Source organism: Barbatula barbatula, assembly GCF_947034865.1.
Source record: "Barbatula barbatula genome assembly, chromosome: 24".
Lineage (NCBI taxonomy): Eukaryota > Metazoa > Chordata > Actinopteri > Cypriniformes > Nemacheilidae > Barbatula > Barbatula barbatula.
The window spans coordinates 14,139,864-14,167,850 of NC_136787.1; the positions used below are offsets into that span (position 1 = coordinate 14,139,864).

Here is a 27,987-nt window from a genome sequence, read left to right on the forward strand (position 1 = left end):
TTCACGCCTTGTATTTAATCCTGGAAATATCATTCATAATCTAAATGATCTATGTATATTTAACCCGAGTGTATGTTTCTCTTTTGGAATGATGAATTGCCCAGTATTAATTTCCGACAGGGTGATGCAGTGCTGAAGTTATTGCTGGTGGAATGTAAAACCTCATTATCTCCAGAGATTCACACTGCGGCCAGATGTAAGGCCTGATCAGAAGTTATTGACGATCTGCTCTTCTCGTTTAGCACTATCAACAAACTGTCACACGCTCGCGCTGGAGTCAGCTCTTGTTTTGGGAAAGGGATGCATAAATGAGCCTGTTTGAAGAAGATGAACCTTTACTGATAATTGCATTATTTCTTAAAACGTCAACCATGGTTAATATTTCATTGGGCAGAGCTCCGTATTAATTTAGGCTATGTTAAACATGAGGATAAAAAAATCTAAATCAGGCCTGTGGAGATTTCAAGTGCATTGAAAGGAACTGAAAATCATTGTTCAATATGGTGAGATTTTGACAAATGTATTGGTTTGCATGTTTTTTTTCAAAACATTTAAAAAAAAATGCAGACTATCAGAGTTTAGGAAAACAAGATGTTTGCCTACCGATATAAAACCCATCTCAGCAATGTTCTTTGGTTCTGTTTGTGTTTGAAAGAGAACTTGACAAGCTCCCATTTTAAACTGTACGACTGTCTCACTTGCAACAGTCAATGGCCCATTGCTCCTACGCTTATTGTACAGCGCACATTACTAACTCCAAAAGCTCGGATGCCACAAAGAGGTCTTTCAGAATTATACTGAGCTTTAAAGGGCCGCCTCATAAACTAGTTTGAAATCTTTGTGTAGCTTCCTAAAGGAACAATTCACCCAAAAATTATATCTTTCAACCCTCAAGTTGTTTCAAATCTGCATACATTTTCATAAACAGTTCTTGGCAACCATTGACTACCATAGGAAAAATTCTTTTATAAATGTATTCATCATGTTGAACACAAAAGAAGATATTTTCAAGAATGTATGAAAGCAAACAGTTCTGGGGCACTTTTTTACTACCGTTGTAATTTTTCCTTCTATGGGACTCAATGTCCCTTCTCTTTCTCTGTGTTCACAAGTCGAGGGTCAGTTGAAAGGATGACAGAATTTTTATTTTGGGGTAAACAACAAATTTAGATGATCGGTAAACTTGAATGATAAACTGGTTATGCTTGATAATTCAATCGGGATGAGCTTGAGCTTGCAGTCTCGGTTGTAAAAGGCTAAAGTCTGTGCTGGAAATGGGGGGGAAATGGACATTGCAAATGCTATGCAAATTTAACACATAAATATAGGGAGGTTTTCTGAGTGTATATTTTAAATAGGCCTACAGCAAATTGAAAAATATAGGGAATCTTGGCTATTTCCAGACTTGTGAAATGGTCCTCTATAGTGCGCAGTATCACTGTACAATAATTTGTCCAACATCTTTAGAATAAAAAAGTTCATAATGAACTGTCAAGAAAGATAATCTTATCTAGTCAGCAGAATGCCTCATGAATTAAATATTGCATTCATTAAAGTGGAACCCCGATGGAGGCTATTTGAAAGCAACATAAGCCATACAGCAATAAAGCCCAAATCTAATTTAATCAGCATAACACTTTGAAGGCACATTTCACCTACCGTTGAAAAAGGTATATCTTTCGAGCTGTTTCATCAACTAAAACTCCGGAATCTTCTGCCATCTAGCGGTTCAATATGATTTATGATCAACTGCCTCACAAAGACCTTGAGCACGAATGAACTTTGTCAGTACTAATCTACATTGGGACAGAACGTCCTGTTCAAAAATAAAAAAATATGTAGTTAGGTGACAGAGAGATGGTTGTGATCAAGCATTGTAATGTTTTCTGAAACATATATTATGTTATTTTATTTATGGTGTTCTGTGAATTAAGTAAGTAGTGTACTAAATATTAAACCTTTCACCATTTGCAACAGCACGGATGCGAATAAAGCAGAAAACGAACCCAGTCCGACATTTTCTATGGTCGTATTTATTTTTTAACGTTAGTAAAAAAATCGGATGCAAATTTCGGACTCGGTGTCCAATGGCCTTTAGAGTCGCAACACAGTTATGAGAGGAATTTTATTTTCATTCAAACCAAACAGGCACCGCCTAGCTTCCCGAGCGGGTGGGTCCGATTTGATCACATGACCGGAATCAGCCAATACAAATGTTTGGCTAGAGTGACTCGCAAACGGTCATCTCCAATCAGAACGGCCGCCGCGCCAAAGTCAAATCAGTTTCAAACGCTGCACGCCTGCCTGTATGGACGATCGTTCTTCTCGCAAACATTCCTGAAATAAACTCAGCTTTTGACATTTGGTTTACCCGAATCTTAGATTAAGGTACGTAGACGTTATTTTATCAGTCATTTTAAATGGTTTGTGACTGCTTTATAATGTGGGACGTGCAGTGTCAAACCTAATGCCGTGTTTACGCATTAGATTTGTTGAGGTGTGCGTGTAACGTTACTATTTACGTATTTAAGTTGACGCTTTTCGATATACGTTACAAGTGCTTTATAAGTGTGACAAATACTTAAAATGTCACATTTAGAAATGAAATCGAGATTTAACAAAGGTCTCGTAGAGTTAGCCCTTATAAAAATGAACTATTGTTTACATCATTTTACTATATCGTTAACTATAATAAAAGTGAAGTAATCATGTTTTGGGCGCATTGTTATTTGGGTTAGCGACGTTTTATTGAAAATATCATGGTTGGTCACTTTAGTAAGATTACATTTAAACGAAAATTATGGTCAGTTTTTGTAAGGGAGGTTACTGTTTATATGTAGTATATTTCAAATATTAAAGGTTTTAAGTATTTGCAAAATTATGTTGCAATTTTCTAAAAGCTGCTTGTTGTTGTTCATCTTTCTGTTGTAAACTGTAATCTAATCTCATGTTCAACAGAGAGATCATCATTCCAGAGCTGTGCTTGCACTGTTAAATGCAAAGAATGGAGCAAGTAGTGAGAAAGGTAATTTTACAGTAATGCTGTCCACCACTAGGTCTACATCACTACAAATGCATAAAATATACTTTAATAAATTGTGTTGGGTAATTCTTTGTGCGCAGAGTAACAAGGAGAACACCAAACCAGTTTGTGGCCCAAGAAAACAGGCCATCAGTAGCACAGTTTCAAAACAAAGAGTATTGTGTAAATCTACACTTCTTCAATCTAAGAATGATGGTAAGCAAGATCATTTTGTAAAAGGAGAGAAGGAAAAAGATGCCAGGCCAAAGACCAGCACCAATGAGGCCAACCCAACCAAACGGAACACACTAAGTCAGGCCTTCCGTACCCAGCAATCTGTTAGAACCAGAAAGCTTGTGGAAGAAGTTCAAAAACAACCTACTGTACTCCAGAAATCCAAACCTGGTACCTACAAAGGCCGTGTGATACAGTCGAAAATAGACTGTTTCAGAAAACCCAGTGGTGATGTGAAGACCACAGAAAAGAAAGCGATTTCGAAGCCAGATCTGACCAAAGTGCCCAAAGTCAGATCCAAGTCTGTCACCTCCCTTCCAGCATCTGTAAGACCAACACTTAACTCTGCTTTTCCATCAAGACCGAAATCTGTGTCTGATGTTCCTCAGCACGTTGCAGAAAAACCAGTCCAGAAGTCTGTTTCCCAAAAACAGATACCTCTGAAGGTTGCAGGCTCCGTCCGTCCAGGAGGTCCTCGCCAGTTACGTGCTCCTTCCAGGCCAGCCCCTCTAACTACAGGGCGCTTGGTCACCAGCAAACCCATTGCCTCAAAGAAGAATGAGGTGGTGGTACAGAGAGCTAAACCCAAACCTGCTGTGGCAAACACTGAACAGAAAGTCTGCAGGCCTGTAACAAGTACAATCAGCAAGTACAGGATGGAAATGGAGACGGCTGATGAAAGAAGGTGAGTTTAATAAAACGTTTTAATAGACTTGTTAATAGTTATTATTAATAATACAGTACATACTATTTTTTGTACTACGTCTTCGTACTACAGTGCTTGTATTCTTCTTTAGGGCAAAGCTTGCAGAGTGGCTGGCATCGAAGGGAAAATCTATAAAGAGGCCTCCAATTTCAGAAAAGTTGCCTACCAATTCACGCAAACCAGTTCCACTGTCTAAACCTGGACCCAAGGCCACCAGCATTGCCCAGCCAAAGCCTTTTTCCCAGCCTGAGTCTGTAAAACCAGCTCCTGAAAAGAAGCCTGACAGCCAGACCGATGATATTAAAGTTTCTGAGAACAAACCAGTACAGTCCGACAGATCAAGTAATATTTTGAATACCACGCTAGATTTGCTTGACAACAGTGATATGGATCTGCCGGTCGACCCAGAGATCAGGATGGAATCTGTAAGAATCATACTGATCCTTATAGCATAGTTTATGTATACATAGATTTATAATTGTATTCTAAATTTTACTTTGCAATTTACAGCTTGTACTTAACTTGTGTGATAAATTGGAGGCAATGGGAACACCATCATCATGTACAGATGGTGAGTGTTATTCTCATTCTTATGTTACATAAGAATCCCATTTGTTACACCTGGCTCCAAGATGTAACATAAAGGAAGACGACATGGCGGAATCCATAAAGATATAAAATGTATTACAACAAAATACAACCATAAGAATAATCAAATGAATCAATAACCACTATCAATATGAAATCTAGTTAAACCAATGCTAACAAAACATAACAATGTTTGAACGTGGCTCTGGCAAAACTGGTCCGGTAACAGATGAGCAGTCGCTCATACTTTGTGCTCTAAAAGGTATGATATTACTTATTTTTATCTTTCTTTGACAGGTACAGCTGATGAGTTGGGAGGTGAAAGGATGGATCTGCATGTAGAGGTCCAGGAAACTGACAAAGTGTTTGAAATTGTAGAAGAGGAAGAACTGGAGCAAGACGAAAACTGTAAGGAGGCTGCTGTAAAGCATGAAGACAAAGAAGCAAAAGAGAAGAAGCCATATGAGAGTGAGGATAGTGAGGAGGAGATAAGTACAACAACTCCAGAGATGGAAGGGGCTTCCATTGTGAAGTACAGTGTGAAAACGACTCCATATCTGCAAAGGTAAGTAGGGATACAAATAATTGTTCAGACTTGTGCATGTCCACGACATTTATACATCTTTTTCTTCACATGCTTTTAGTATGAAAAAGAGAATCGAATGCCAATCTGCTCCAGGCAGCGGCTCACGCCACAAGAGCACCATTAAGGACCTAAAGTTCCTTACTCCTGTGCGACGATCAACACGGATCCAGCGCAAGTCCTCACGTCTTCCAGGTATGCTGAATGACCACGACACTTGTGTCTCCTCATTGGCTGAGCTGGTGCAACTCGAAGATGCAGATGCAAGTGCGTACATCTACAGAAAAAACCCCGCCCTGATGGAGGACCTTCCTGATCAACCTGGAGACATTGGAAAAGTTTGCAGTTAAGGACTGATCTAATATTAAGAAAGGGTCAATTTTGAGTTGTGTACCAAGAATCAGACTCTAAACATATCTAATGCTTTCATCTAAACCATTTTATGTGTTTCACGTGCTCCCTACGGGTTGTTAGAATGAAATACGTTTTAAACTGTTCAGGCACCACAAACAACAAGGTCACATAATAACCGAATAACAGAAAAATAACCAAAATAACAGAATTCTGTTGTTAAATATGAAATTAACAACAGAAGTACCATAACACTCTGGTCATAACATTGTAACACTATTAAAAATGTAATATTGTAATATTTAAGTGTTTGTTGCATTGGGCTGCTATATAGAATAAAGTGTTAACTGTATTAGAAGGCTGAACAGCTTAAGGACAATAATATTATTTATAAGCACTATTTGTGGAAACCTCTACTGTATCTATGCCATGTTAACATGAAGGTCAGAGGTTTCTGTGTGTTACTGGCTCATTGTGGACGTAAGAGCTGTTTGGGTACTTTGTATCATTAACATCACATTGTGTTCTTTATTGTAAAAATAAGATTTGTGGAAGTTTTGGTTAGAAAAGATAAGTATTAAAAATGTTTTTTTTACCCACAAAAATATTTTCTTTTAGATGTTATAAGTACTCTGCACCGCAGTTGTTACGGTTCATTTTTTATTTGTGCAATTTCTTCCTGAACATGCAATGAGAGTTTAACATTTTAGCTTGTGAATTATTATCTGTAAAGAATTTCATTAATACTTCATTATTGACTATGTCTTTTTAAAGGCAGGAGCATTTGCTGTATTTTAATTTGAACCAAAAATATTGTAATGCACCCTAAATCTTAATAAAGTGTTTCTGAGTGTTATATAAAAACTTGAATTTAATTCTTTAATACAAATTAAAACCGATCTGTCCATTATGTTAAAATCTTAACCCTGTTTATGAATAACTGAGAAATACATTTTCAAATCTATCCAGTATCCACCCAGTTCCTGACTGGCGCCATTTCTTCCTCTAAACGCTCTCTCATTGGCTGATATTTTGAACTCGCGGTAAACTCGCAAAGCATTGTGGGGCGGGGAAGGAACTCCAACGCGCTTCACCTCCAGGCCACACAAAGCACTAGAGTGCAGTTTAATTTACCGCTTTATTAGTCCATCAAACTTGATTTTAAAAACTTTTTGAGCGGAACATTATCCTATACAGTCGGATGTACTCGATTCAGTATTAGGATTATAATCGGGGTGAACGCACAATGCCTAATTTCTGCGCGGCGCTGAACTGCACCAGGAACAGCACGCACTCGGTTCTGGCGTTCTTTAGGTTTCCACGGGATCCAGAGAGGTAAGCACACGTTTTCATCATATATATTTGACAACCGAGGTGACGGAGCACGCATTAATAAATTGCATATAATGTTTCAGACAGCGCATACAAAACACAAAGCTTTATTGAGCCGGTTAGCTCCGTGACAGACAGATCTTTATGTACGCAAACGCACGAACTCTCAGATATTGAATCGAGTTATACAACTCTAAATTATATTACTGATCTCCAAGTTGTTCAACGGACAGCCTAAATCCGCCACTTTTAATATTTTGTAGCTAAGAGGTACGTTTGTTAGCTAACCACGCTATGTCATGTGGGGAATTGTTGTGTATTAGGTGCCGTATATTGTGAGCATTGTACAGTACAGCATAACAGTCAAAGTCAAGTAAAGATAATGTTTTTATTATACACGAGATATTGGAGTTCAATACTCATTTGCCACAACATACTAGAGATAAATGTGTGCCTTATCACAGATCAGATGTAAACAATTGCAGTGCAATACAGTTGTCTGTTAATATCAATGTGTCAGTGCCCCATAACTTCATGTTGCATTGGTTCTTTAGTAATTGTTTTTTTCTTTATTCTGTAGATGTAAGAAGTGGGTTGAAAACTGCTGTCGTTCAGATCTGAAGGACAAAACACCTGACCATCTGAACAAATACCACAGACTGTGTGCCAGGCACTTTGAACCTAACTTAATAACGAAAACTGTAAGTTACTATTACATTTGCATGAACTTTGTTTTCAAAGTTTAGATTAACATTTTTATATAATTCATATTTTAAAGTGCTGTGACTGGTCATTATTTCTATTCACCTTTTAACTCAAAGGGATAGTTCACCCAAAATGAAAATTCTGTCATCGTTTACTCATTCGCGTGTCATTTCAAACCGGTATGACTTTATTTCTTCTGCAGAACACAAAAGAAGATATTTTTGTTGTTCGGTAACCAACATTCTTCTTTTGTGTTGTGCAGAAGAAACTTGAGTTGTACAGTCAAGACATTTTTGGTAAAACTCTCCCTGTAATGTACATAATTAGTCCTATGGAATGATAAACATACATTTGTGAAACGACAAATAAATAACTGCATGTATAATAGCGATAAAAAGCTCCTGTTAAATAGTGGGTTATTATTTGTTCTTTAATAGCACAGTGCTGATATTTCCTAAACTTGGCATGAAACTGCCCACCTACAGTTAATTATGTAAATCTAAATTAACTGTGTATTACATATTATTGTCATTATCATCCAGAGCCCTTTCAGGACTGTTCTGAAGGACAGTGCGATACCCACTATATTTGATGATCTTTCCCGCAAACGGCCAAATCAGGAGGTAAGAATTTATGCTGTTTTAAAGTCATTTTAATTGTGCTCATATAATACATTCAATTACATTGTCATTTAGCAGACGCTTTTATCCAAAGCGACATTCAAATAGTTTACTAAAGAATTGTATGCTATGTATTTAACAGACAGAAAATAATGATGCCCCTGAAGCAAAGAAAGATAAACGTAAGTATATTTCAATGTGTGGATTGACTATTAATCTTGCAATGTGTATTTATTTGTCTACATACTCGGTATGTTCTGTCTGTTAAATTATAGTTCATTCTAAACTTATTTTTTCAGTGGACAAGGCAGGAGACGGTACCAAAGAAACCAGCGAGACGCAATCACAAGAGGTCAGCGAGAGCAGTAATGGAGATGGGGCTGACAGTGGCCCCCAGGCTGTTGATGAAGAAACGCTCAATAAAGAGCATCTCAAGTCCATGTTTGATGTTGTTGTGATGATGGGAGTGCAGAATATCCCTCTAAATGGACACTCCGACAAAGATCCCAAAAGCAAAAGCTTTACTTCCAGCAACCTTCAGGCACTGTTGGAGTACCGCATCAATGCAGGCGATGAATCCCTCAGGAAAAAGTTTGAGATGTCAGCTGTGAACTCTGAGTATTGCTCCAGCGCTCAGTTAGAGAAGATACTGGATGTGATTGAAAAGTGCGCTCGTGATGAGCTTTTAGCTGAGGTTAAAGAGGGCCGTTTCTTCTGTTTCGTCATTGGCAGTCAGGTTGAGGTTGCTGAAGAGAGTCACCTCCCGCTGTTTGTACGTTTTGTGGACAAAAGCAACTGCCTTCGAGAAGAGTTTGTTGGGTTTCTGCTTTTAGAAGGTGATGTAGAGGCTATTACCAAGAGGCTTATTGATGAAGTGACAGAGAAATATGGGCTGGATATGCAGCATTGCAGAGGGCAAGCGTACTTTTGCTCTGGTGTGTCTACTATGAAGGTCAAGGCAGTGTTGGCCCAAATAACTGAGTTATACCCGCTAGCGATTCTCACCCCTTGCTCCAACTGCTCTCTAAACATCTGCCTGGCAAACAGTATGACCTTCACGGGTGTTTATCTCGTCATGTCTACTCTGAAAAAGTTGGATGCATTTTTCTGTAAGTCCCCCTTATTGCTAAATCAGCTGGAGAACGCCATTTCCATCTACTACCAGGGAAACGATGAGAAAATCAGCATCCTCAAAGAAGCATGTTACTCTAAATGGACCGAACAGCATGAGGTTTTTGAAATAGCCGTTGACCTCCTTGAGTCCCTCCTGCTTTGCATGGATAGTGTCCATGACAATGAAGATCACAAATGGAACGATGAGATAGCACACAATGCCTTCGTGATATCTGAAGCACTGGCTGATTTTGAATTTGTCATGACGCTAGTTGTGCTTAAAAACACTTTGTCCTTCTCTAGAGCCTTCGGGAAGAATTTGCAAGGTCAGACGAATGAGGTTTTCTCTGCAGCTACCAGTTTAACCGCAGTTCTGCATTCCCTAAATGAAGTTTTTGAGAATCTTGAGGTGTATCATGAGTTTTGGTTCGAGGAGGCCGTCAACCTGGCCGCAGCTCTTGAAATACCAGTCAAAATACCCAGGTTGTACTTTAGAAAACGCCCAGCAACTGGTGAGGAAATCCAACCTGAGACCTACTATAAAGAAAACGTCACCATTCCGGTGGTCACACATGTCATTAAAGAGCTGACGGATCTTTTCTCTGAAAACCATCTGAAAGCCTTGAAGTCCTTATCGATTGTGCCAGCCATCATGGGGCAGCTAAAGTTTAACACGTCAGAGGAGACCAGTGCAGAGATGTACAAAAATGACCTGCCGAACCCTGAGACCTTTCCTGCAGAGTTGCACTGCTGGAAGATTAAATGGAAGCATGGCACCAAAGATGTTGTTTTGCCACCCAACATCTATGAAACGCTTCAGCTGTCTGATGCCAAGTTCTTTCCCAACGTGTGTGCTTTACTAAAAATCCTTCATAGTCTGCCAGTCTTCGCTCTGATAGATGACAAATGCAGCACTGCAAATCTTCGACTAAAGAAGTATGTGGAAGACACACCTGTCCATCACAGAAATAAGAGTACGGCCCTGTTGCATATTAACTGTGGCATCAAGCATGATTTGGACACCATGGTGGAGACATACTTAAAAATGTATCCAGATAGTGAACCAACAGAGAAATGTGATTGATTACATGAATCAGATCAGACCTGTATGATGACATGATAATGAGCAGTCTGTAATTTTGCAGCTTTAACCTTTTTTTTACTTTTGCCTTTATGTACAGTGATTCAGGATTAGCAGGATTTAACATTGTGTATATAAATGTGTATTTCCAAATTAAATTCGAATTGATTTGAACAACTTTATGATTGTCTCTTGGTTCTCTTTTTGGGCTGTGTATAGGCATCTGACTCCCGATACGATACATATCACAATACAATATATTGCTATGTATTTTGATACGATACACATTTATGATATATTGAAATACTATATAAATAGAAAATGTAAAAAGTAGAGCTAGAAATAGAACATGCTGTGCACAACCTGGGGTTTTCTTTAAGGATGGCTGTAAAAACATCCCTTACCTCTGCAGAGTGGCCATGATGTGCAATCCATGGACCTTCAGATTAGAGGTTTGGGTTCCCAAACTGGATTGCGCCCCTCAAGTGGGAATGAGGTGGGTCACGCAAGTCACTTGGTTGTTGTGGTGCATTACAGTTAAGCAGTAAACATGGACAGTATAAAATCCCTGGTTCATCCCTCCTGTAAATGCACTGGTGTCACATTGGTGAAAGCACAATAAATTGTTACTTTTGTCTAATGCACTGCAATAGCCAACTGACTTGGGTCATGACTTGCGAAGCTAACAAACATCCTTTATTTAATATAACTCATATAATTTCATATATATTACTTTATGACTTGTTTAGTAAAACCAAAGCACACCCACACATCAGCTCTGAGAGCTCGCAGCGTTCTTATATTTTTCGCCATACTCGCTTCCACTTACTTTTGGCCGGAAGTATACGACATGATTTAAAACAAATGTATCGATAGCAGAGGCATCAACAAAAAAATGTAGACAGTTACAAGTATCGATAATTTTGAACAGCCCTATTCTCTGTTCATATTTTGTTATCTGTTTTCTTTCTGTATGCAAAATGTAATCATTTCAACGGGTTTAATTATTTATCAAACCTAATTAAGTTTTATTTTGGAATGGTAAAATAAAACAGTGATTTATTTTGTGTTGCATAAAGTGTAACTACATATTCAAGAAAAAAATTATCCGGAACTGTACGTTAAGAGTGTACTGAGATCATATTTTGTGCTGCATCGCATTTTTAAAGACTTAAAAAAAGACAAACGTCGTTTACTAGTACAGTACTAATGATCTATCCTGCATTCGTTACAAAAAACGCCGTACACCAAGCTGTTTCTACAGTTATCTTTACACCAACTTACGTAAACTTTAAAATACAAGGTAATCCAGATAAAATGATGTATAACCTATGATCTCGATACCGTACTTATGCTATGAAAGGGGAGTGACCTAGATATTCACGTGGGTTGGAGAAAAAAAAACCTTTGTCGCCTCGTGGAAAAGGAGAACAATTTGGTGCTTAGATTGTATTACTAAAAATACAAATATACCTTATTACAGTTGCGTTTTTCATTCCGTGCACATGAGAATTGAAACTACCGATGGTGCAACAGAGTTGTAGGGGCTATCTAACGTTAGCCATACATTGGTCCAAGTATCTATTTCCGCTCGACATAGATGTTCTTCCTGGTTGTTGATCTGGATAGCAACATTTCGGCCACGAGCAAGTTCCGACAAAATGCAGGCGACGATACAAAATAACGCTTGAGCGTTATAATATATAACGTCTATGTCGGCGCTTGCTTTTTAAATCTCACAGCTTCTCATTTGCGAGAGAGGATTAATGCAATGCGATATTCATTTTGATGATGTCCAAAATGCCCGACTCCTGTGCTGCAGCAAGCTGCAAGCAGAGTACGGACCAGTCCAACGTTTTCTTCTTCTTCAGGTTCCCGCTGGATGCGAATCGGTGAGTGCGGTTTTATTTCTGTACTAAATGCATTTCAAATCTGCGTTGAAGCATATATGTTACGTCCCGTTAAGTTAAGCATTTAGAGCATGTATTTGCAAATTAGCATTGTTTGTTAGCTGGTTAGCTTCTGCCCCCCCTCGCAATGATTAATTGAATGCATTAATCGTTAGTTATATCATCAGCTTTTATCTAATATGTGTATTTTTTATAAGAAAGCTGATTATGCGATATGTTTCTGCGAAGATCTTGCTTGCAGTTCGCATTTATCAATGAATGTTTAGCCGTTCTGCAAAGTGATTGCTGCAACTTTTATTAGGTTACTGTAAGCAATGACTCCAGTACGCGTTCGCCATCATCAGGCCCTTCCCAAAATGGCAGGAATTTAATTCCTCCAGAATACATGCCGTTCTGTTTATGGCTTGAAATGTGCTTTGCTAGGTTTTGTTTTAATCGTAAACCGACAGCGTTTAACTGGTTATTGTATTCACGCGAAGAAAATCTTATTTTGACTAGCATCACATTTGCATTACTGCAGTAACCTTATTTTCTATCTGTAGATGTAAACAATGGGTCAGCAACTGCAGCAGACCAGATCTGAAGAGTAAAACACCTGAATATTTACACAAGAACTACAAGTTATGCTCAAAACATTTTGAGACATCTATGTTATGTCAGCAAGTAAGTATGCCAAGAAGGGTGAGCATCATCTTGAAAGAGCTTTTAAAGTGTGCATTTTTTTCAGGCATTATCATGTTCATGAATTGTATGCAAATGTGTCAGTGGGTATAATGTGTCACCTTTCTATGTTCTTGTCATGCTGCCATATATTTAGAAACGTGCTATAAAATACAGCTTTAATAGAACGTGAGAAATGTGAGATTAAAGGGAGGTAATGTGTTTTTTTGTTAAAATATGATTTTTGTGATGCTTTAGATGGATGTGTTTTATGTCTAAGCAAAGAAAGAATTAATTTTCTTCATTAAAGACTAGCCATATACAGTATATTCAATGGAAAATGTAGTTCTCTGATAAGTTGCACCACATCTTTTCTTTATTGTCAAAGCAAATTAAAAATATATCTGTATGTCTGCAATGTAATAAAAAAAATAACTGTCTTATAGACATCTTAAATGGATTAAAGCTAGTTCTGGGATAAGGTGCACCAAATCTATTGGGAATTAAACATTTGCTGCCGTGTATGATAAATGCTGTACATTGTTTTTATTACAAAGGTAGAATTAATGTATGTAATGTATTTCACAGTAACTTAACTGACCTCCAACTTGGGGCAAGTTGTCACTGTCTACTTAGTAAAATTATATTTCTGTAGCTACATGTTTTTTGAGATTAATCTCTTGCAGTTTACAATTATTTTTTCAATTATGTGTAAAAATGTATAGGACCAATGATAGGAGTTGTGCATAATGACTAGTTACCATGTAAATTTTTTGCCATTCTGGAATATCTACAAATCATACATTTTGGTTTTATTTTAGAGCACTGCCAAGCCTGTCCTCAAGGATGATGCAGTTCCTACTATATTTGACCAACCAACCAACAAGGACAAAGCAGAAAATAGCAGCCGAAAAAGAACAAGAGAGAAAGTGGGTATAGTTTTAATGTTTGTTTTAATCGTTTTATTGCAAAAATATTTGAATTCTGCTTCATGGTTTTATGCATTCGAGTGTTGAGCTTTCTTGTTACCATTTTTGACTTGCACGGTGTCTACACCGGACACGACCGATGCGACACGACATACTGCTTGTTCCAATGGGATTGTCACGTTGCACCGCGCAACACATATAGTGTGGACATTTTTTTAAGTTATGATAGGTTCTAATGTGTTCTATTGTCTTGTCCGATATAGACGGGGTCTAAGCTGAAGAGTTAAGTTTTTAAACATGCGGAAGGCAACAGAGGTTGTGTATAGGCTTGTTATACTTGAATTTTGAGAAGTTAAATTTTGAGTTTTTATTTCTAGATTAAATTATTTAGATTTTATTAGGATTTTCTTGATTTTGTTTGTTATAGTTCTTCTCAAAGGGCAAAGGGAACTGTCTGACATACATTTTACAATGTATTGGTGTTATTATAGGAAAAAAAGTGGGGAACCAGTTTGGACACTTCGGCCTCTGTAAAATCGATTTATTGTTTATGCCTATCATTATGGATGCATTGTCACAGATTGAGTATTTGATATGCAAACCGTTTTAAATACAAAAGCTAAGCTATGGCATTTGGATAATATGGGTAAAAAAATATGTTTTTGTTTTCAGGCACCAGAGGAGCCAGTTGTCGCAAAGAAAACTAAAGGTAGAAAATGCATTATCTCAGCATTTTTTCCTTTGAAATTACACAGTTTAGCTTCTGAAATGCTTAGCTATTTATATATACATTTTCTTTTGTGCTTTGCTTTCATTAGGTACTGCTGATAACTCGCAACCCTCTTTAATAACAGCAGAGGATACAGTTGAGAACGTCCCAGTCGAGAACGTCGCGACACGCAAACTTCCTGCACCTGATAAATCGGAGAAAGAGGATCCTGCTATTTCTAAAGTCAAGGAGACTTTGAAAGACTATTTCAAAGAGACGTTAGCCTTCACTGGTTTCAACATTGGCAGCAATGCAATTCTCAACTCTGCCAAACCACTGGGGAGCGACCAAGCTGGCCCACACTCTGTCAATACCATATGTGCAGAGAAGATTGACCCGAAAGAAGTGCTCACCTTAGGGGAGGATGTTATGCACAAGGAGATTTGCAACAGTTTGCACCTCGCACGCTTTTTCTCCATACTTCTTCAAGACAAAATACTAATCGAAGGCAAGGATCAGATCCCTTTCTTTATCCGTTTTGTCACAGCTGCAGGCTTCCCACACAAACACCTTGTAGGATTTCTCCCCTGTGATATCGATTCTGATAGTCTGTTTAATATGCTGATATCTAAGATCAGCAACAAGTGGGGTCTGCGGATGGAGCACTGTCGTGGATTCACCTACATGTCAACAGGGAGCGTATGTCAAAAGTTAAAAGAGCTCTCCTGCAGAATGTTGAGGGATTTTCCACAAGTAGTGTTAGCCCCCAGTGAGCCCTATGCCTTTAACATGTGGTTGATTCGCACCATGCCCGTCCTTTCAATTCAAGATGTTATTGATACCGTAGAAGAGGTTGCCGCTGTTATTAGACAGTCCAAAACTCTGACGAGGAAACTTGACATCAAGATCACTTCATTATATGGCCACATCAAGGGTGAGGTGGACAGGGTCAAGGATGCTTGCCAGAACCAATGGGAATACGCAACCGATGCTTTTCAGACAATGCTTGATATCTTGGAGCCATTTTTGAACAGCATTGGAGAGATGTGCACCAGTTCCCTTTCAAATGTGGATGCAGACACTGTCGAAGTGCTTCTGAAGCTGAAAGAAAAGATGAAGAATTTTAATTTCATTGTTACGCTTGTGGTCCTGAAGAACACACTGTGTTGTGTAAGCATCCTGAACCCCAGTCTCAGGGGAATAATCAGCATCAGCAGCACCTTACAGTACACCATCTCCAATGCCTTAAAGCTTCTTACCAAACATTTACAGGAGATTCCGATTTTTCATAGAAAGTGGTTCTCCGATGCATTGGGCAGGGCCAAGAAGTTGGGTGTGCCAGTCAGCATGCCTGCGGAGTTGGTGAGCAACGGTGAAGGTGCAGAGAAACCCCAGATCTCTTTAGAGGATTACTATAGGGAAACACTGAGCAAGAAAGTCTTGCAATACCTTGCTGACGAAGTCAAAAGAGTCTTAGGCACTGAAATGGTGAGAATCCTCAGATGGTTGTCATTGGTGCCATCATACATGGCTGACCACAATTTTAGCATCCGCAAAGACAAAGTCGCCGATGCCAACCTGAATAACTTGGCTCGTCCTGACTCCTTCTATGATGAGCTGGGCTGTTGGGAAGTGAAGTGGAGACATGCTAGCAAGCGAAGGATCCTTCCAACCAATGTGTTTGCCACCCTCAAGATTCCAGATATAGGCTTTTACCCAAACGTGCAGAGCCTTCTCAGAGTGCTGGGTACCATCCCTTGTGTCACTGCAGAAGCAGACGTGTACGGACAGTATGAAATGGTGTTGAACAGGTATCACTCTTACATGAAAGAAGTTCCTGTAGAGAAGAGACTATGTAATATGGCTCTTGTTTATGTCAACCAAGATGTACACTTCAACATTGAGGAAATGGTGGAGGCGTATGTTGAGAAATATCCAGACATCCTGCAGCTTTTGCAAGAGGTAAATATGTTTGGCATCCTTATGTTTTTTCGTTTTCTGAAGATATGCAAACAGAAATTTTACCAATCATAACCTTTTATTTATCTTAAGGTTGACGAGATGGAAGTCGAGCCATCAGGTAAAGAAAGAACTTTTTTCTTTTCATATATATATTTATATTTTTAAAGGGATAGTTCACCCAAAAATAAAAATTGTCATTTACTCACCTTCAAGTTGTTCCAAATCTGTATAAATTAATTTTTTCTGATGAACACAGAGAAAGATATTTAGAAGAATGCTTGTAACTGAACATTTCTTGGAACCCATTGACTACCATAGTAGGAAAAATTGCTTTATAAAATTACTTTTTGCTGAACACAAAAGAAGATATTTCGAAGAATGTATAAAAGAAGACAGTTCTGTGGCACTTTTGACTGCCATCATTATTTTTCCCACTCTGTTTGAACATTTCACTTTTTGTACTCCAACCCCTGTATAGTACCAGAAACCATTGCAAATGATGCCTCTAAGGACGACACAGAAGAACCAAGAGAGATGACTTTAAGTATGGAAACTGAGAGACCGAAACCACCAGAATGTGCAGAAACGGATAAAGAAGCATTAAAATCTGCTCTACAGGCAGCGGTCACTGCAGCATATGGCAGACAAAGCAAACCAACACAGGGTGATCAAGAAATGGAGTATGTGACCAAATCTGAAATGAACGAAGTCCTGAAAGTGTGCGAAGATGTTGTCAGAGATCGAATTATTACGGAGGTCGGACATTCATTCTTCTCCCTGTTCATTGACCGAGTGGTCAGACTTGGAGAAATAGACTACCTTCCCATGTTTCTCAGATTTGTCGACAATTTTGATATCATGCGTCTTGAGCTTTTGGGGTTTGTAGAAGTCAGTCATGACACTGACACCATGTCCGAACGACTGTTTGATGCCGTCACAAAAGAGTGGCATCTGAATTTGAGCAACTGCAGAGGCCAGGCTTACCTTGGCTCCGGCGAGGTGTCCTACAAGCTCAAAGCCTTCGCTTGTAAAATACAGGAGAAGCAGCCTCTTGCTATATGCACACACTGCTCATGTTACTCTTTCAATACCTGGTGGTCAAGGTCAGTCCCTGTAGCTGCGGTCATCAGAGCCATAGACACATTAGAAGAGATAGTGTCATTTTTCCAAAGCCTGCCTTTCCTGGAGAAACAACTGGATCAAGTCTTAGCCATAGGCCTGAGAGAGAGCTATGAGAAAATCCATGAGCTTCAAGGAAAGTTCTGCTCTTCTTGGCTTGAAAAGCACGACTCTTATGAAGTCTTTGCTCAGATTCTAGAGCCCTTGGCAATGTGCCTCGAAAATGTTGATGACTGCAAACCGCAGGGATGGAGCTTGACGGTTTCTAACCGTGCCAAAAGACTGCTTCAGTTGATTCGGGACTTCGACTTCATTGTGGCAATTGTTGCGTTAAAGAATGCCTCATCGTTCACCAGAGAACTTAGCGCAGCACTGCAGAAAGACCATTTTAGTGCTGCCTCACAGCTTTGTCAGATCAGTGGGATTTTGGCCACGCTCCACCGGGTGAAGACCAACATCAAGGTTTTCCATCAGAACTGGTTTGATGAGGCTTGCGTCTTCGCTCAGAATCTGGGTGTCCAGGTCAAAGTGCCTGATAATGTGGTTATTCCACGGGACAGTCTCTTAAAACCAGGTCCCTACTACAAAGACGCAATGAGCGTCCCATTGGTCGATTACCTTATAAACATGGTGAAGGATTATTTCTCAGATGACCACAAGGAGGCCCTCAACTTCTTGTCACTGGTGCCGTGCTCCGTTACAATGAGCTATGTCTTTGAAACCCTAAAGTCAAAACCTCCGTTGTACATCGGTGACCTTCCAGACCCTGAAAACTTCTTCACAGAGCTCAGTTGCTGGAAAGTGAAGTGGAATACAAAAGTGGTTAGTGAAACCATACCAGAAACCATTTTCCAGACTCTGCGCCTGCCGCTCATGCAGTACTTTTCAAACATCAATACGTTGCTGAAAATTCTCTGCGTGTTGCCAAGCACAGCTCTAGAATATTGTGGTGAGGTGAAGCGGCATAAAATGTATCAAGACTACCTGAGCAATTCCACTCCAAAGGACAGATTGCCCTGTTTAGCCATGCTTCAGGTGGGAACTGACTTTAAAAGAGACCTTGACAAAATGGTTGCTCAGTGCCTACAAGTCACACCTAAAACCTTGGAGGGTATATGCCTGGTAAGGATCTATGTTAGTGTTGGTATTTAATGTTCTATTTGTATTTCAGAGAAATCTAATTGTCTTTTTATTTAACAGGACAAAGAATCCAGAACTTTGGGAAGGACTGTTGAGATCAAAACAGAGGGTATGTCTATTTTTTACAGAAACGTAAACTACTTAAACTTAAGATATCCAGATGCTTTTCCTATATTATAGATCCAATGTCTAACTCTAATTAAAGCTAACTCTAATTAATTGTCAACTTTGCAGATGGCCTCCAAACGGATGTAGTTGAGGTCAGGGAAACTCTACAGGTTTGTCATATTAAATAATTAGTGATGACTTTCTTTACAGCTGTTGTAGCTTAATTTTACACCACATCTGTATGAAAAATATTTGTCAAGATTGCAAGTATCTTGCCACTGTGAAAATGTTGTTAACAATGAAGGGTTAAGAGAGCAGAGCTATTTGTTGTACTTCAAAATCTTTTGGTTTAGGTCAAATGCTGTTTCACATCAGCCTTTCTACGCTGTTGTATTTTGTCAGTATTGTTGTTTTTAACTGTAGAGTTGTAATTTTACAGGGAACAGACCCCAGCACACCAGTGATGAATTCTGAGACAACAAACAGAGGTATGTAATTGTTTGAAACTTTCTCTGTACCGAGCTCCAGGGGCTGGATTCACGAAACTGTTCATAAGACAAAATATAAGAAATTTCTGAGGATAAATTATAGGAAGTTTGTCTCTTCTCTTGAATTTAAGAATGCTTTGTTAATCCGGCCCCAGGTTTTAAAGGTCAGAATTATTTGTTTAACTTAATCTTGGGTTTTTAAATATAATGTTTACTCCCAGTTTTAGAAGCAGACACCCCCACACAAGCAGAGAGTATAGATGCTCAACATCAGTCCGAAGATATTGTTGAAGTGGTAATTGTGGACCAACAGGTAAAGATCAAAGAAGAGACCAATACGGCTAAGAATGGCCATTCTGATGAACCAGTGGACAACATAAAAAACTGTGAAAAGGTGTTTAAACAGGCAGCTGTGCTTGCAAGAAGAAACTGCTCATTGGTTGACCTCAGTAAAGATGAGCAAGATTCAGTGCTTCGGGACCTTGCTTCATGTCATTGGATACAGCAGGAAGGGATGTTGTTTTTAGAGGAAGAAATGCTGCAATGCATTGTAAAGGCCATAAGAGAACAAATCCTCAGTGAAGTTCAGGACTCTCCATTTTTTTCCATCATCACTGATAGACCCATCTCGGTGGGTGAAACAAAGTTCCTGCCAGTTTTTGTTAGGTATGTCAATGACTGCATTCCTAAAGTGGAGCTGGTAGGGTTTCTGCCATTTGATGAAAGTTCTGATATAAATTTGCAAGCTAAAGCACTTTCATCCACTCTAGAGGCTGAGTGGGGACTTCAGATGAGCTACTGTCGTGGTCAGTCCATTATGTTTATTGGCACAGGAGGCCAGAGTCTCAGGAAGATGGCTTTGGGCCTTTTGAAGAACTATCCGTTAGCTGTGAACACACCCAGTGAATCTTGTGGGCTTGCCTATTGGCTTGCGTTAAGCTTACAAAACGCCTCCATTACTAAGGTTCTAGAGATAGCTGAGGATCTGTTACAGTTTTTCGACCAGTCACCTAAGTTAGAGAATGAGCTTGCTAAGACAATGGATGGACTTCTAAACACACCACAGGAAGCCCTTGGAGAGATCCCAGAGACCTGCTTGTCCAGATGGAAAAAGAGAGAAGATTTCTTTGATATCCTGGTGGACATGCTGGAGGGAGCCCTCAACTGCTTGGATTCTGTGAGCACCAACAACAGTGGGTCATGGAGTAGTAACATGTTGATGCATTCTCAGACTCTGTCCACAGCTATCAGGCAGGTTGATTTTGTCATCCCTCTCGTGATTTTGAAGAACGCCTGTGCACCATTGAGGAATTGTAGCACAGTGTTTCGGTGTGGAAACCCTGCTGACATTGTATGTGAGCTGGAGAAGATTATGCCAATAATAGATTCTCTAAGCAAGATGTTAGAAAATGTGAGTGCAGTGCATTCTACCTGGTTTGATGAGGCAGTGGAACTTGCTGTTAAGGTCACTGGATTGCTGTCATATCCAGAATCCGTCAATAGCTATGAGTCACCAGAGGCATTCTACATGGAAACCGTCAGCTTACCAGTTCTAAATGGGTTGATAGAAGAAATGAAGTTCAACTTCTCTGAAAATCACCTGAAAGCCCTTAAAGTGTTGTCTCTGCTGCCAACCTGTAACCCTCTTCCCATCCTTCCTGAATCCAATGATAAACTGCACACTATCTACCTGAGTGACCTCCCTGAACCAGAAACAGCTGAGGAAGACATCAACACCTGGGCCACAGTGTGGACGGAGAAGTACCAAGATGTTTCTCCTCCTACCTCCATCTCTGAGACGTTGCTCCACAGTGAAGCCAAACAACTTCCAAATGTTGCTACGCTTCTTAAGCTCGTGGCTGTGTTGCCTAGCATTAGCATGGAGTGTGATCTAATGAAAACAACTCTAAATTCCTTGAGAACTTTGCTCAGAGATGGTATCTTCATCAGGGGTAGTAAGACTGATGCAGTCATGCTTCTGATGCATCGGCAGACGCTTCAAAGTTTGGAAGAGATAATTGAGAAATGTATGGAGAATGATCTAGAGAGTCATCAATTTCTTGCTCAGGTATGGTGACATTCTTGCAGTAGTTTTTACTTTTTTGCGTAACAGCATACAATTTTCTCACTAGCCATTTGTTTTGATTTACATTCAATTAACATCTGGTTATGGTTATAATTTTATGTTAAAAATTTCTAATAAAAACAAATTTTTCAGGAAGGGTCCAGTTATAATTTCTGATTTTATATTTTTTGTAGGCAAAAGCAAGAGTAAATCATTTGAGAATGGAAAGTGGTAAGTAAAACTGTTATTTATTCTTACTAATCACACATATTTTCAGTTTTATATTTTATATAATCATGGTTGACCGATAGCACTGTGGTCAATTGGCTGATAAGAGGTTGATATGACAAATGCAATAGGTTCTTTGCACATTACGTCACTGCCCCACGTGAAGTGCTGATGGAGGGCTGAAGTAATTTTCTCCATAGGAATTCATTATTACAATCTCAAAATAAATGTGTTTTGAGTCGTTTTTGACTGTATCTGTCTCTATTATAATTTTTTTCTGTTATGGAAACATTTGAGTCTTCTAAGTATACGCTTAAAACATTAACTTTAACATTAACTCCAAGTAGATTACCTGTGGATATAGACGTTGTTTTGTTCTGATACAATCTTTATTTATCTTCCTCAGAAGTAATTGCCATGGCTCCAAAGGAGATTTCCGTGGATGTGAATGGTTCTGGTTATTCTCATGATGCAAAGGATGCTGGAACTGGTCAGTGAATATCTGTAGTATTAAACGTTTCATTTTGTCTTTTTATTTAAAACCATGTTTTTTCTCTTTTGACTTAGACGTCAACACTGCTCTTACAGAGGAAGTTCAAATGGAAAAAAATGGGTCTACTGAGATACTTGAAGCTGAAGAACCATCCACAAGCACACCTGACCCACAGTCATCATCAACTGTTGACACATCTGACAAACCCGCAACAACGACTCTGCTCATCCCTGCTAGCAGCCCTTTGTCAATCAGCACACCTGAACAACCAACACAAACTGTCCAATCCACATCAGTAGTCCACACTGATCAACTAATTGACTCAACTCAACATCAAGATAAAAATGGTGTTGATCAAAGTGAAGCTGGCTTATTAGTTCAGACTGCAGCTTATCAGTTGCTGGCTATAGGGCAAGATGGAGCTGAACAAGTAGAACAGCAAATGAGTGACCAGTTATTATCCGTCGATCAAAGTGAAACCATGCAAGTTGATCACAGTGAAACCATGCAAGTTGATCACAGTGAAACCATGCAAGTTGATCACAGTGAAACCATGCAAGTTGATCACAGTGAAACCATGCAAGTTGATCAAAGGGAAAATGATCCGTTTTTAGCAGCAGGTCAAAGTGGAACAGACCAACCAGCAAGCTTGCAAATTGTTCCTCTTCAGATGATTGCAGCCGGTCACACTGAAACCGATCTGTCTGTAGAACCCTGTCATACAGTAAAAGCGTTGGCAGAAGATGGAACTGGTCAGTTGCTTTCAGGGGATACAGATGAATATATTCGACCCATGGCAGTTGATCAAAGTCTAGATGAAGAGTTTGTGTCAGAGAATCAAGGAGAAACTGATCAAGTCATGGAAGTTGATAGGAGTAACACTGATCATTCTGTAGCTGCAAATCAAAATGAAGCAAACCAGCCAGAAACAGGCAAACACACAGTTTCACACACTGTGGAAACTGTTCAATCTATAATAGTTCAAGATGAAAGTGAATCTGCTCAGTTAGTATCATTGGCTCATATTGAATCTGGTCAATTTGAAGATGTTGATGGCTCTGGAAAGGTAGCACATCAGAGTTGTACTGATGAGATCATTGCAGTTGGTCAAGTTGAAATGGATCATTCTGTGGCAGAAAGTGAGGCTAGTCAGACAGAAGCAGGTTTAGAAAATGAAACTCAAATGGGTCAGTTGGTATCAGAGGATACAATTGTGTCTGAACAGCTTATTGTTGTTGACTATGTAATTGATCAGTCTTTAACAGCAGATCAAAGTGTTGCTGATCAGTTAGTGGCAGTTGAACAAGTTGAAACTGATAATTCTGTAGTTGAGGGACAAAGTGAAACTGTTCTGACGGAAGCAGGGTTAGCAGATGAAGTTAGAACTGGTCACTTAATGTCAGAGGATCAAAACGCATCTGATCAGCTCATGGTTGTTGACTCTGGAATTGATCTGTCTGTTACAGACAATCAAAGTTTAGCTGATCACGTAGTGGCACATGTTAGAGCTGAAACAGAGCTTTCTGTAGTTGAGGCTCAAAATGAGACCAGTCAGACAGAAGCAGTGTTACCCAACGAAGGTGAAACTGGTGAGGTCGTATCAGAGGAGCAAAATGGATCTGATCAGCTCATGATAGTTGATGCTGAGATTGATCAGACTGTAATCGCAGATCAAAGTGTAACTGATCAGTTAGTGGATGTTGGTCAAGTTGAAACTGATCATTCTGTAGTTGAGGGTCAAAGTGAGGCTGGTCAGACCGAATCAGGGTTAGCAAATGAAGTTGAAACTGGTATTGATCAGACGGTAACAGCAGATCAAAGTGTAGCTGATCAGTTAGTGGAAGTTGATCAAGTTGAAACTGATCGTTCTGTAGTCGAGGGTCAAAGTGAGGCTGGTCAGACAGAAGCGGGGTTAGTAAATGAAGTTGAAACCCATCAATTGGAATCGGATGATCAGCTCATGGTAGTTGACTCTGGAAATGATCAGTCTGTTGGACCAGATCATGGCGGAAGTGTTCAGTCAATAATGGGAGATCAAAGTGTACCTGATCAATTTGTTGTAGTGAGTCAAGTTGAGAATGATCAGTCTATAACAGATGGCCAGAATGATACTGGTGGGACTGAAACAGAATTGGGAGGTGAAGATAGAAGTGGTCAGTTAGTAGGGGATCAGCTTATGGTAGTTGACATTGGAAATTATCAATCTGAAGATCATGGTGATCCAGGTCAATCGGTAATGGATCAAACTGATCAGTTTGTGGCACAAGTTGCAGCTCAACCTGTAGTTGAATGTCATAGTGGAGATGATCATTCAGTAACAGGTGTTGTAGATGTAAACGGAACTAGTCAGATTGTATCAGCAGATCAAAGTGGAACCGATGAGCTCATGGCAGATGATGTACAGTCTGTGGTAGAGACTATGGATAGAATTATTCCAGGCGTGCCTGATCAATTCGAGCCATTTGGTCAAAGTGAAACTGATCAGATAGTACCAGGGAATTCAGAAAGTGGAACCGATCATTCACAAGCAGTAGATCAGGTTGGCCCCGACCAGGTTGAAGTTGCTGTAGATTGTGGCACAGATCAGCTGGATTCAGCATCCCCAGATGGATCAGACCATCAAACCGCAGCGCTACATGCTCACCCTGATCAGCCTTCTGCAGTAACTCTTAACCATTCCATGTCTCTTTCACCTGAGGACATTACCGATCATCCCCCATCAGCACAGTCTGAAGAAACAGACCAATCTACAGCAAAGGCTCAGGACAGCACAGACAAACACACTGAACCTGAACAAAAAGTTCTTACCCTCTATGACACTTCTGCTCGGGAGAAACTACTCAAAGAACTTTGTGACATAAAGTACTTTACCATTGTGGCTGAGGAAGAGTTGGAAATTGATGGACAACCTTACATCCCTATTGGAATACACTACCTTGACAAACAAGATGTTCAATGTGAGAATATATTAGTTCTTATTCCCCTTGCCACAAGCATCGCTTTATTTGTGGATACTCTGACGACTGCCCTCTCACAGAAGTGGGGTTTAAACTTGGCATTCTGTAGAGGTCAGGTCTTGGCAAGACCCGGTGCCTCCGTCTCTCAGATGAGACAAGCTTCATCTTTGCTTTCCCAGAGACTTCCTCATGCTTTGAGTCTCTTGAGCCCATTAACTCCCAAGTCTTTGCTAGCCAGTTTGTCCTCTCTAAGAGTGCTCAAACACAGTTTTAAATGCTTTGAGCAGCTATTAAGGTGGTTCTCTGAGGATGATCAGCGACAAGTACGGCTACACGATGCTGTTGTACATTTATTCCAGACGGACGAAAGTAAAGCCAGTGAGCTGAAATCAAAGCTTGGGAGCAGTCAATGGGCAATGAGCCATGAGATTCTGGATTTTACTGTCGACATTCTAGAGGCTGTATTTTATTGTTTGAATGAGATGAAAGGAAATGACAGTCAGGCCAACGCAGCACAGGCTCAGAGCTTCCTTTCTGTCATCCAGAACTTTGATTTCATACTGACAGTTGTGATTATGAGAAACATCCTGAGCCTCACCAAAAACCTAAACCAGAGTCTTCAGGGAAATTCATGTGATGTGTATCAAGCTGTAAGCAGCCTGTCTGATATTCTGTCCCCTCTCAGTGAAATGAAAAGCTGTATTGAATCACACCATCAAACCTGGTTTCAAGAGGCAGTTGCATTAGCTTCTAAGCTCCAGGTCATAGTACAGCATCCTTCACTACAACCTCCCTTAAATGTGCACTACAGAGAGGACATCAGTAGAGAGGCCATTGAGTACTGCATTGCAGAAGCAGAAGGGCTCTCCCAGGATGTTTTGTCTGCTCTTCACTGCTTGCAGGTTGTGCCTTATGTTATGTCCAAAGTGGAGGGATGCTGCAAGGACATTGAGTTAGTCAGAGTGTTTCAGGATGACCTTCCTGACCCAAACTCCCTCCAGGATGAGCTCCAGAGGTGGAAGGATAGGTGGCAAGGCTCCATCGTGGCTCACCAGCACCTACCTGATACTCTTCTTGGCACTCTCCAAACCTCTGACATCCAGTCTTTTCCCAACATTTTAACTATTCTTAGGCTCCTGGCGGCCCTGCCCTGGTCCAGCGTGCAGGGTAGCTTTAGACAGGGGTACATGAGTTCTGAGTTATATCCTTTGTAGGCGACTGGGCTTGGCTGATCCCAAACAAGCCCTCCCATTAGGATGTCATATACTGCTGAATCTTCAGAATGGCCCACTTTATTCTAAACTGTAGATCATGTCAGACTGTAGTTTCAGTATGGTTTTTTATTAGACACATGAATTAGACATGTACAATTTAATTATATTCACATTGTGGTTTTATTGATGTTTTGTCTTTTTGTTTTCTTCCATTTACGTATGTGGCATGGAAAAAGAGGACTGACAATTGGGACCAATGTCTTGCCAAAAAAAGGATGCCCATGGGGGGGGGGGGGCTTTACTGCTTTGTGCCTTTATGCAAAACCCATGACTCTTCTAATCATCAGACTAAAAGTCTGCACAGCAGACTTTGGACATTTCTTAATATCTTCAGGAACCTTAAAGGACTTTAAATCATTTAAGTCCTCCGAGAAAATTTGAGAAGCGTGTTTTATCACATTTAGTCACAATAGTGATGTTTTATTGTCAAATTGTCATCCCATAGCACAAACTAAAACGGTCTGTTCCTGTATCATTATGCGTGTTACAATGGTTGATTTGTTTGCAGTTTTATTTAGATGAATTAGATTTTTCTGTAAACATTTCTCCCAGAAGCCCTCCTCATGAAGGATGCATACATATATATTTGACTAAAATAAATGAATAAAATCATTAAAAAGAAACGGTGTTTACATTTAGCCTCTGTGACATTGAAGCCTAAATGTTTTAAAGCATGTCCACAAGATGGCAGCGTTGGCCTTTCTTGGTTTGTAAAGGTCTAATTACAGATGATTCTGTTTTTGTCCTCTTTATCCCTAGTTGATTTTAATTTTGTCCGTTTATGCCAACAGTTAATTCACTTACCATCTGTAGTAAGTAAGTGTGTTATATTATGTATTTTTATTATAAATATCAGAAATTCTAACTAGTTGTCAGTCAGTATTTTGAGATGAGGATTCGCTGTTATAATGCTGATAGAAGTATAATACAATTGGGAATTTTTTTCACCTCATAATATTTGGAAGATATGTGCACTAGCAAATCTGGTAATCTATATTGTTTATAGTTGATTCTAAAAAAAGGTATAATTTTATATAATTAATTTGCATTTGTATATCAATAATATAGAATTCTACCTACCAGAAATAAATATAACTTTATAATCTTTAAGCGTTACTGGTTGTTTACAGGTGACGGATTACATATTTAATTTCAATTATTTGTTTACCTCTTTCTGGCTAGTTCTGTTTGCTCTGATTAGCTCTTATAATTATCCTGCTGTGCTTTACCACGTCATACCGATGTCTTTTATTCTCTATTGAGTCAAAGGTAGTTAATGATTAGTACGTTCACTTTTTTAAAAGTTCAATCTTTTCAAAGTGTAAGTTAGGGCCCCCTGTAGCCAATCGATGATTTGCAGCCATTCTTTAACCTTTGTTTCATAGACTACAGATCTATCACAGAATATTGTTTTCAAGAGTAGATTTTGAGATGTTGAGAAGCAATCATTCTTCCATTTCCATGTAGCCTTGGACCTATGATTCACCCTTAGGGGCTAGGGCCTTTGACCTTTTAGGGTCGTTTTTTGTGAGAGCGGCAGTAGATGTGGTCGGAAAGCACAAAATAAAGCTATTAACAAGACAACACCACAGTCATTACAACTACAAATC

At 39.5% G+C, this 27,987-nt stretch overlaps 3 protein-coding genes across 3 annotated transcripts; all 3 read left to right on the forward strand.

Annotated features, from left to right (window-relative positions):
• The first annotated feature begins 2,239 nt into the window (after positions 1-2,239).
• Positions 2,240-6,462, forward strand: LOC306889820 (cytoskeleton-associated protein 2). The gene is made up of 7 exons (XM_079449149.1): positions 2,240-2,388; positions 2,959-3,025; positions 3,124-3,941; positions 4,054-4,387; positions 4,473-4,533; positions 4,848-5,115; positions 5,195-6,462. The coding sequence occupies exons 2-7, from the start codon at positions 2,996-2,998 to the stop codon at positions 5,481-5,483; spliced, it is 1,800 nt and encodes a 599-aa protein (XP_079305275.1). The 5' UTR covers positions 2,240-2,388; positions 2,959-2,995; the 3' UTR covers positions 5,484-6,462.
• A 107-nt stretch (positions 6,463-6,569) lies between these two features.
• thap12a (THAP domain containing 12a) lies at positions 6,570-10,511 on the forward strand. The gene is made up of 5 exons (XM_079448945.1): positions 6,570-6,819; positions 7,397-7,517; positions 8,064-8,144; positions 8,284-8,323; positions 8,441-10,511. The coding sequence occupies exons 1-5, from the start codon at positions 6,731-6,733 to the stop codon at positions 10,336-10,338; spliced, it is 2,229 nt and encodes a 742-aa protein (XP_079305071.1). The 5' UTR covers positions 6,570-6,730; the 3' UTR covers positions 10,339-10,511.
• Positions 10,512-11,677: 1,166 nt separating this feature from the next.
• Positions 11,678-27,479, forward strand: LOC306889709 (uncharacterized protein). The gene is made up of 14 exons (XM_079448946.1): positions 11,678-12,227; positions 12,788-12,908; positions 13,727-13,834; positions 14,507-14,543; positions 14,653-16,505; positions 16,596-16,623; positions 16,984-18,746; positions 18,825-18,873; positions 18,999-19,042; positions 19,312-19,360; positions 19,582-21,428; positions 21,620-21,656; positions 22,060-22,143; positions 22,221-27,479. The coding sequence occupies exons 1-14, from the start codon at positions 12,124-12,126 to the stop codon at positions 26,315-26,317; spliced, it is 10,221 nt and encodes a 3,406-aa protein (XP_079305072.1). The 5' UTR covers positions 11,678-12,123; the 3' UTR covers positions 26,318-27,479.
• Positions 27,480-27,987: the final 508 nt, after the last annotated feature.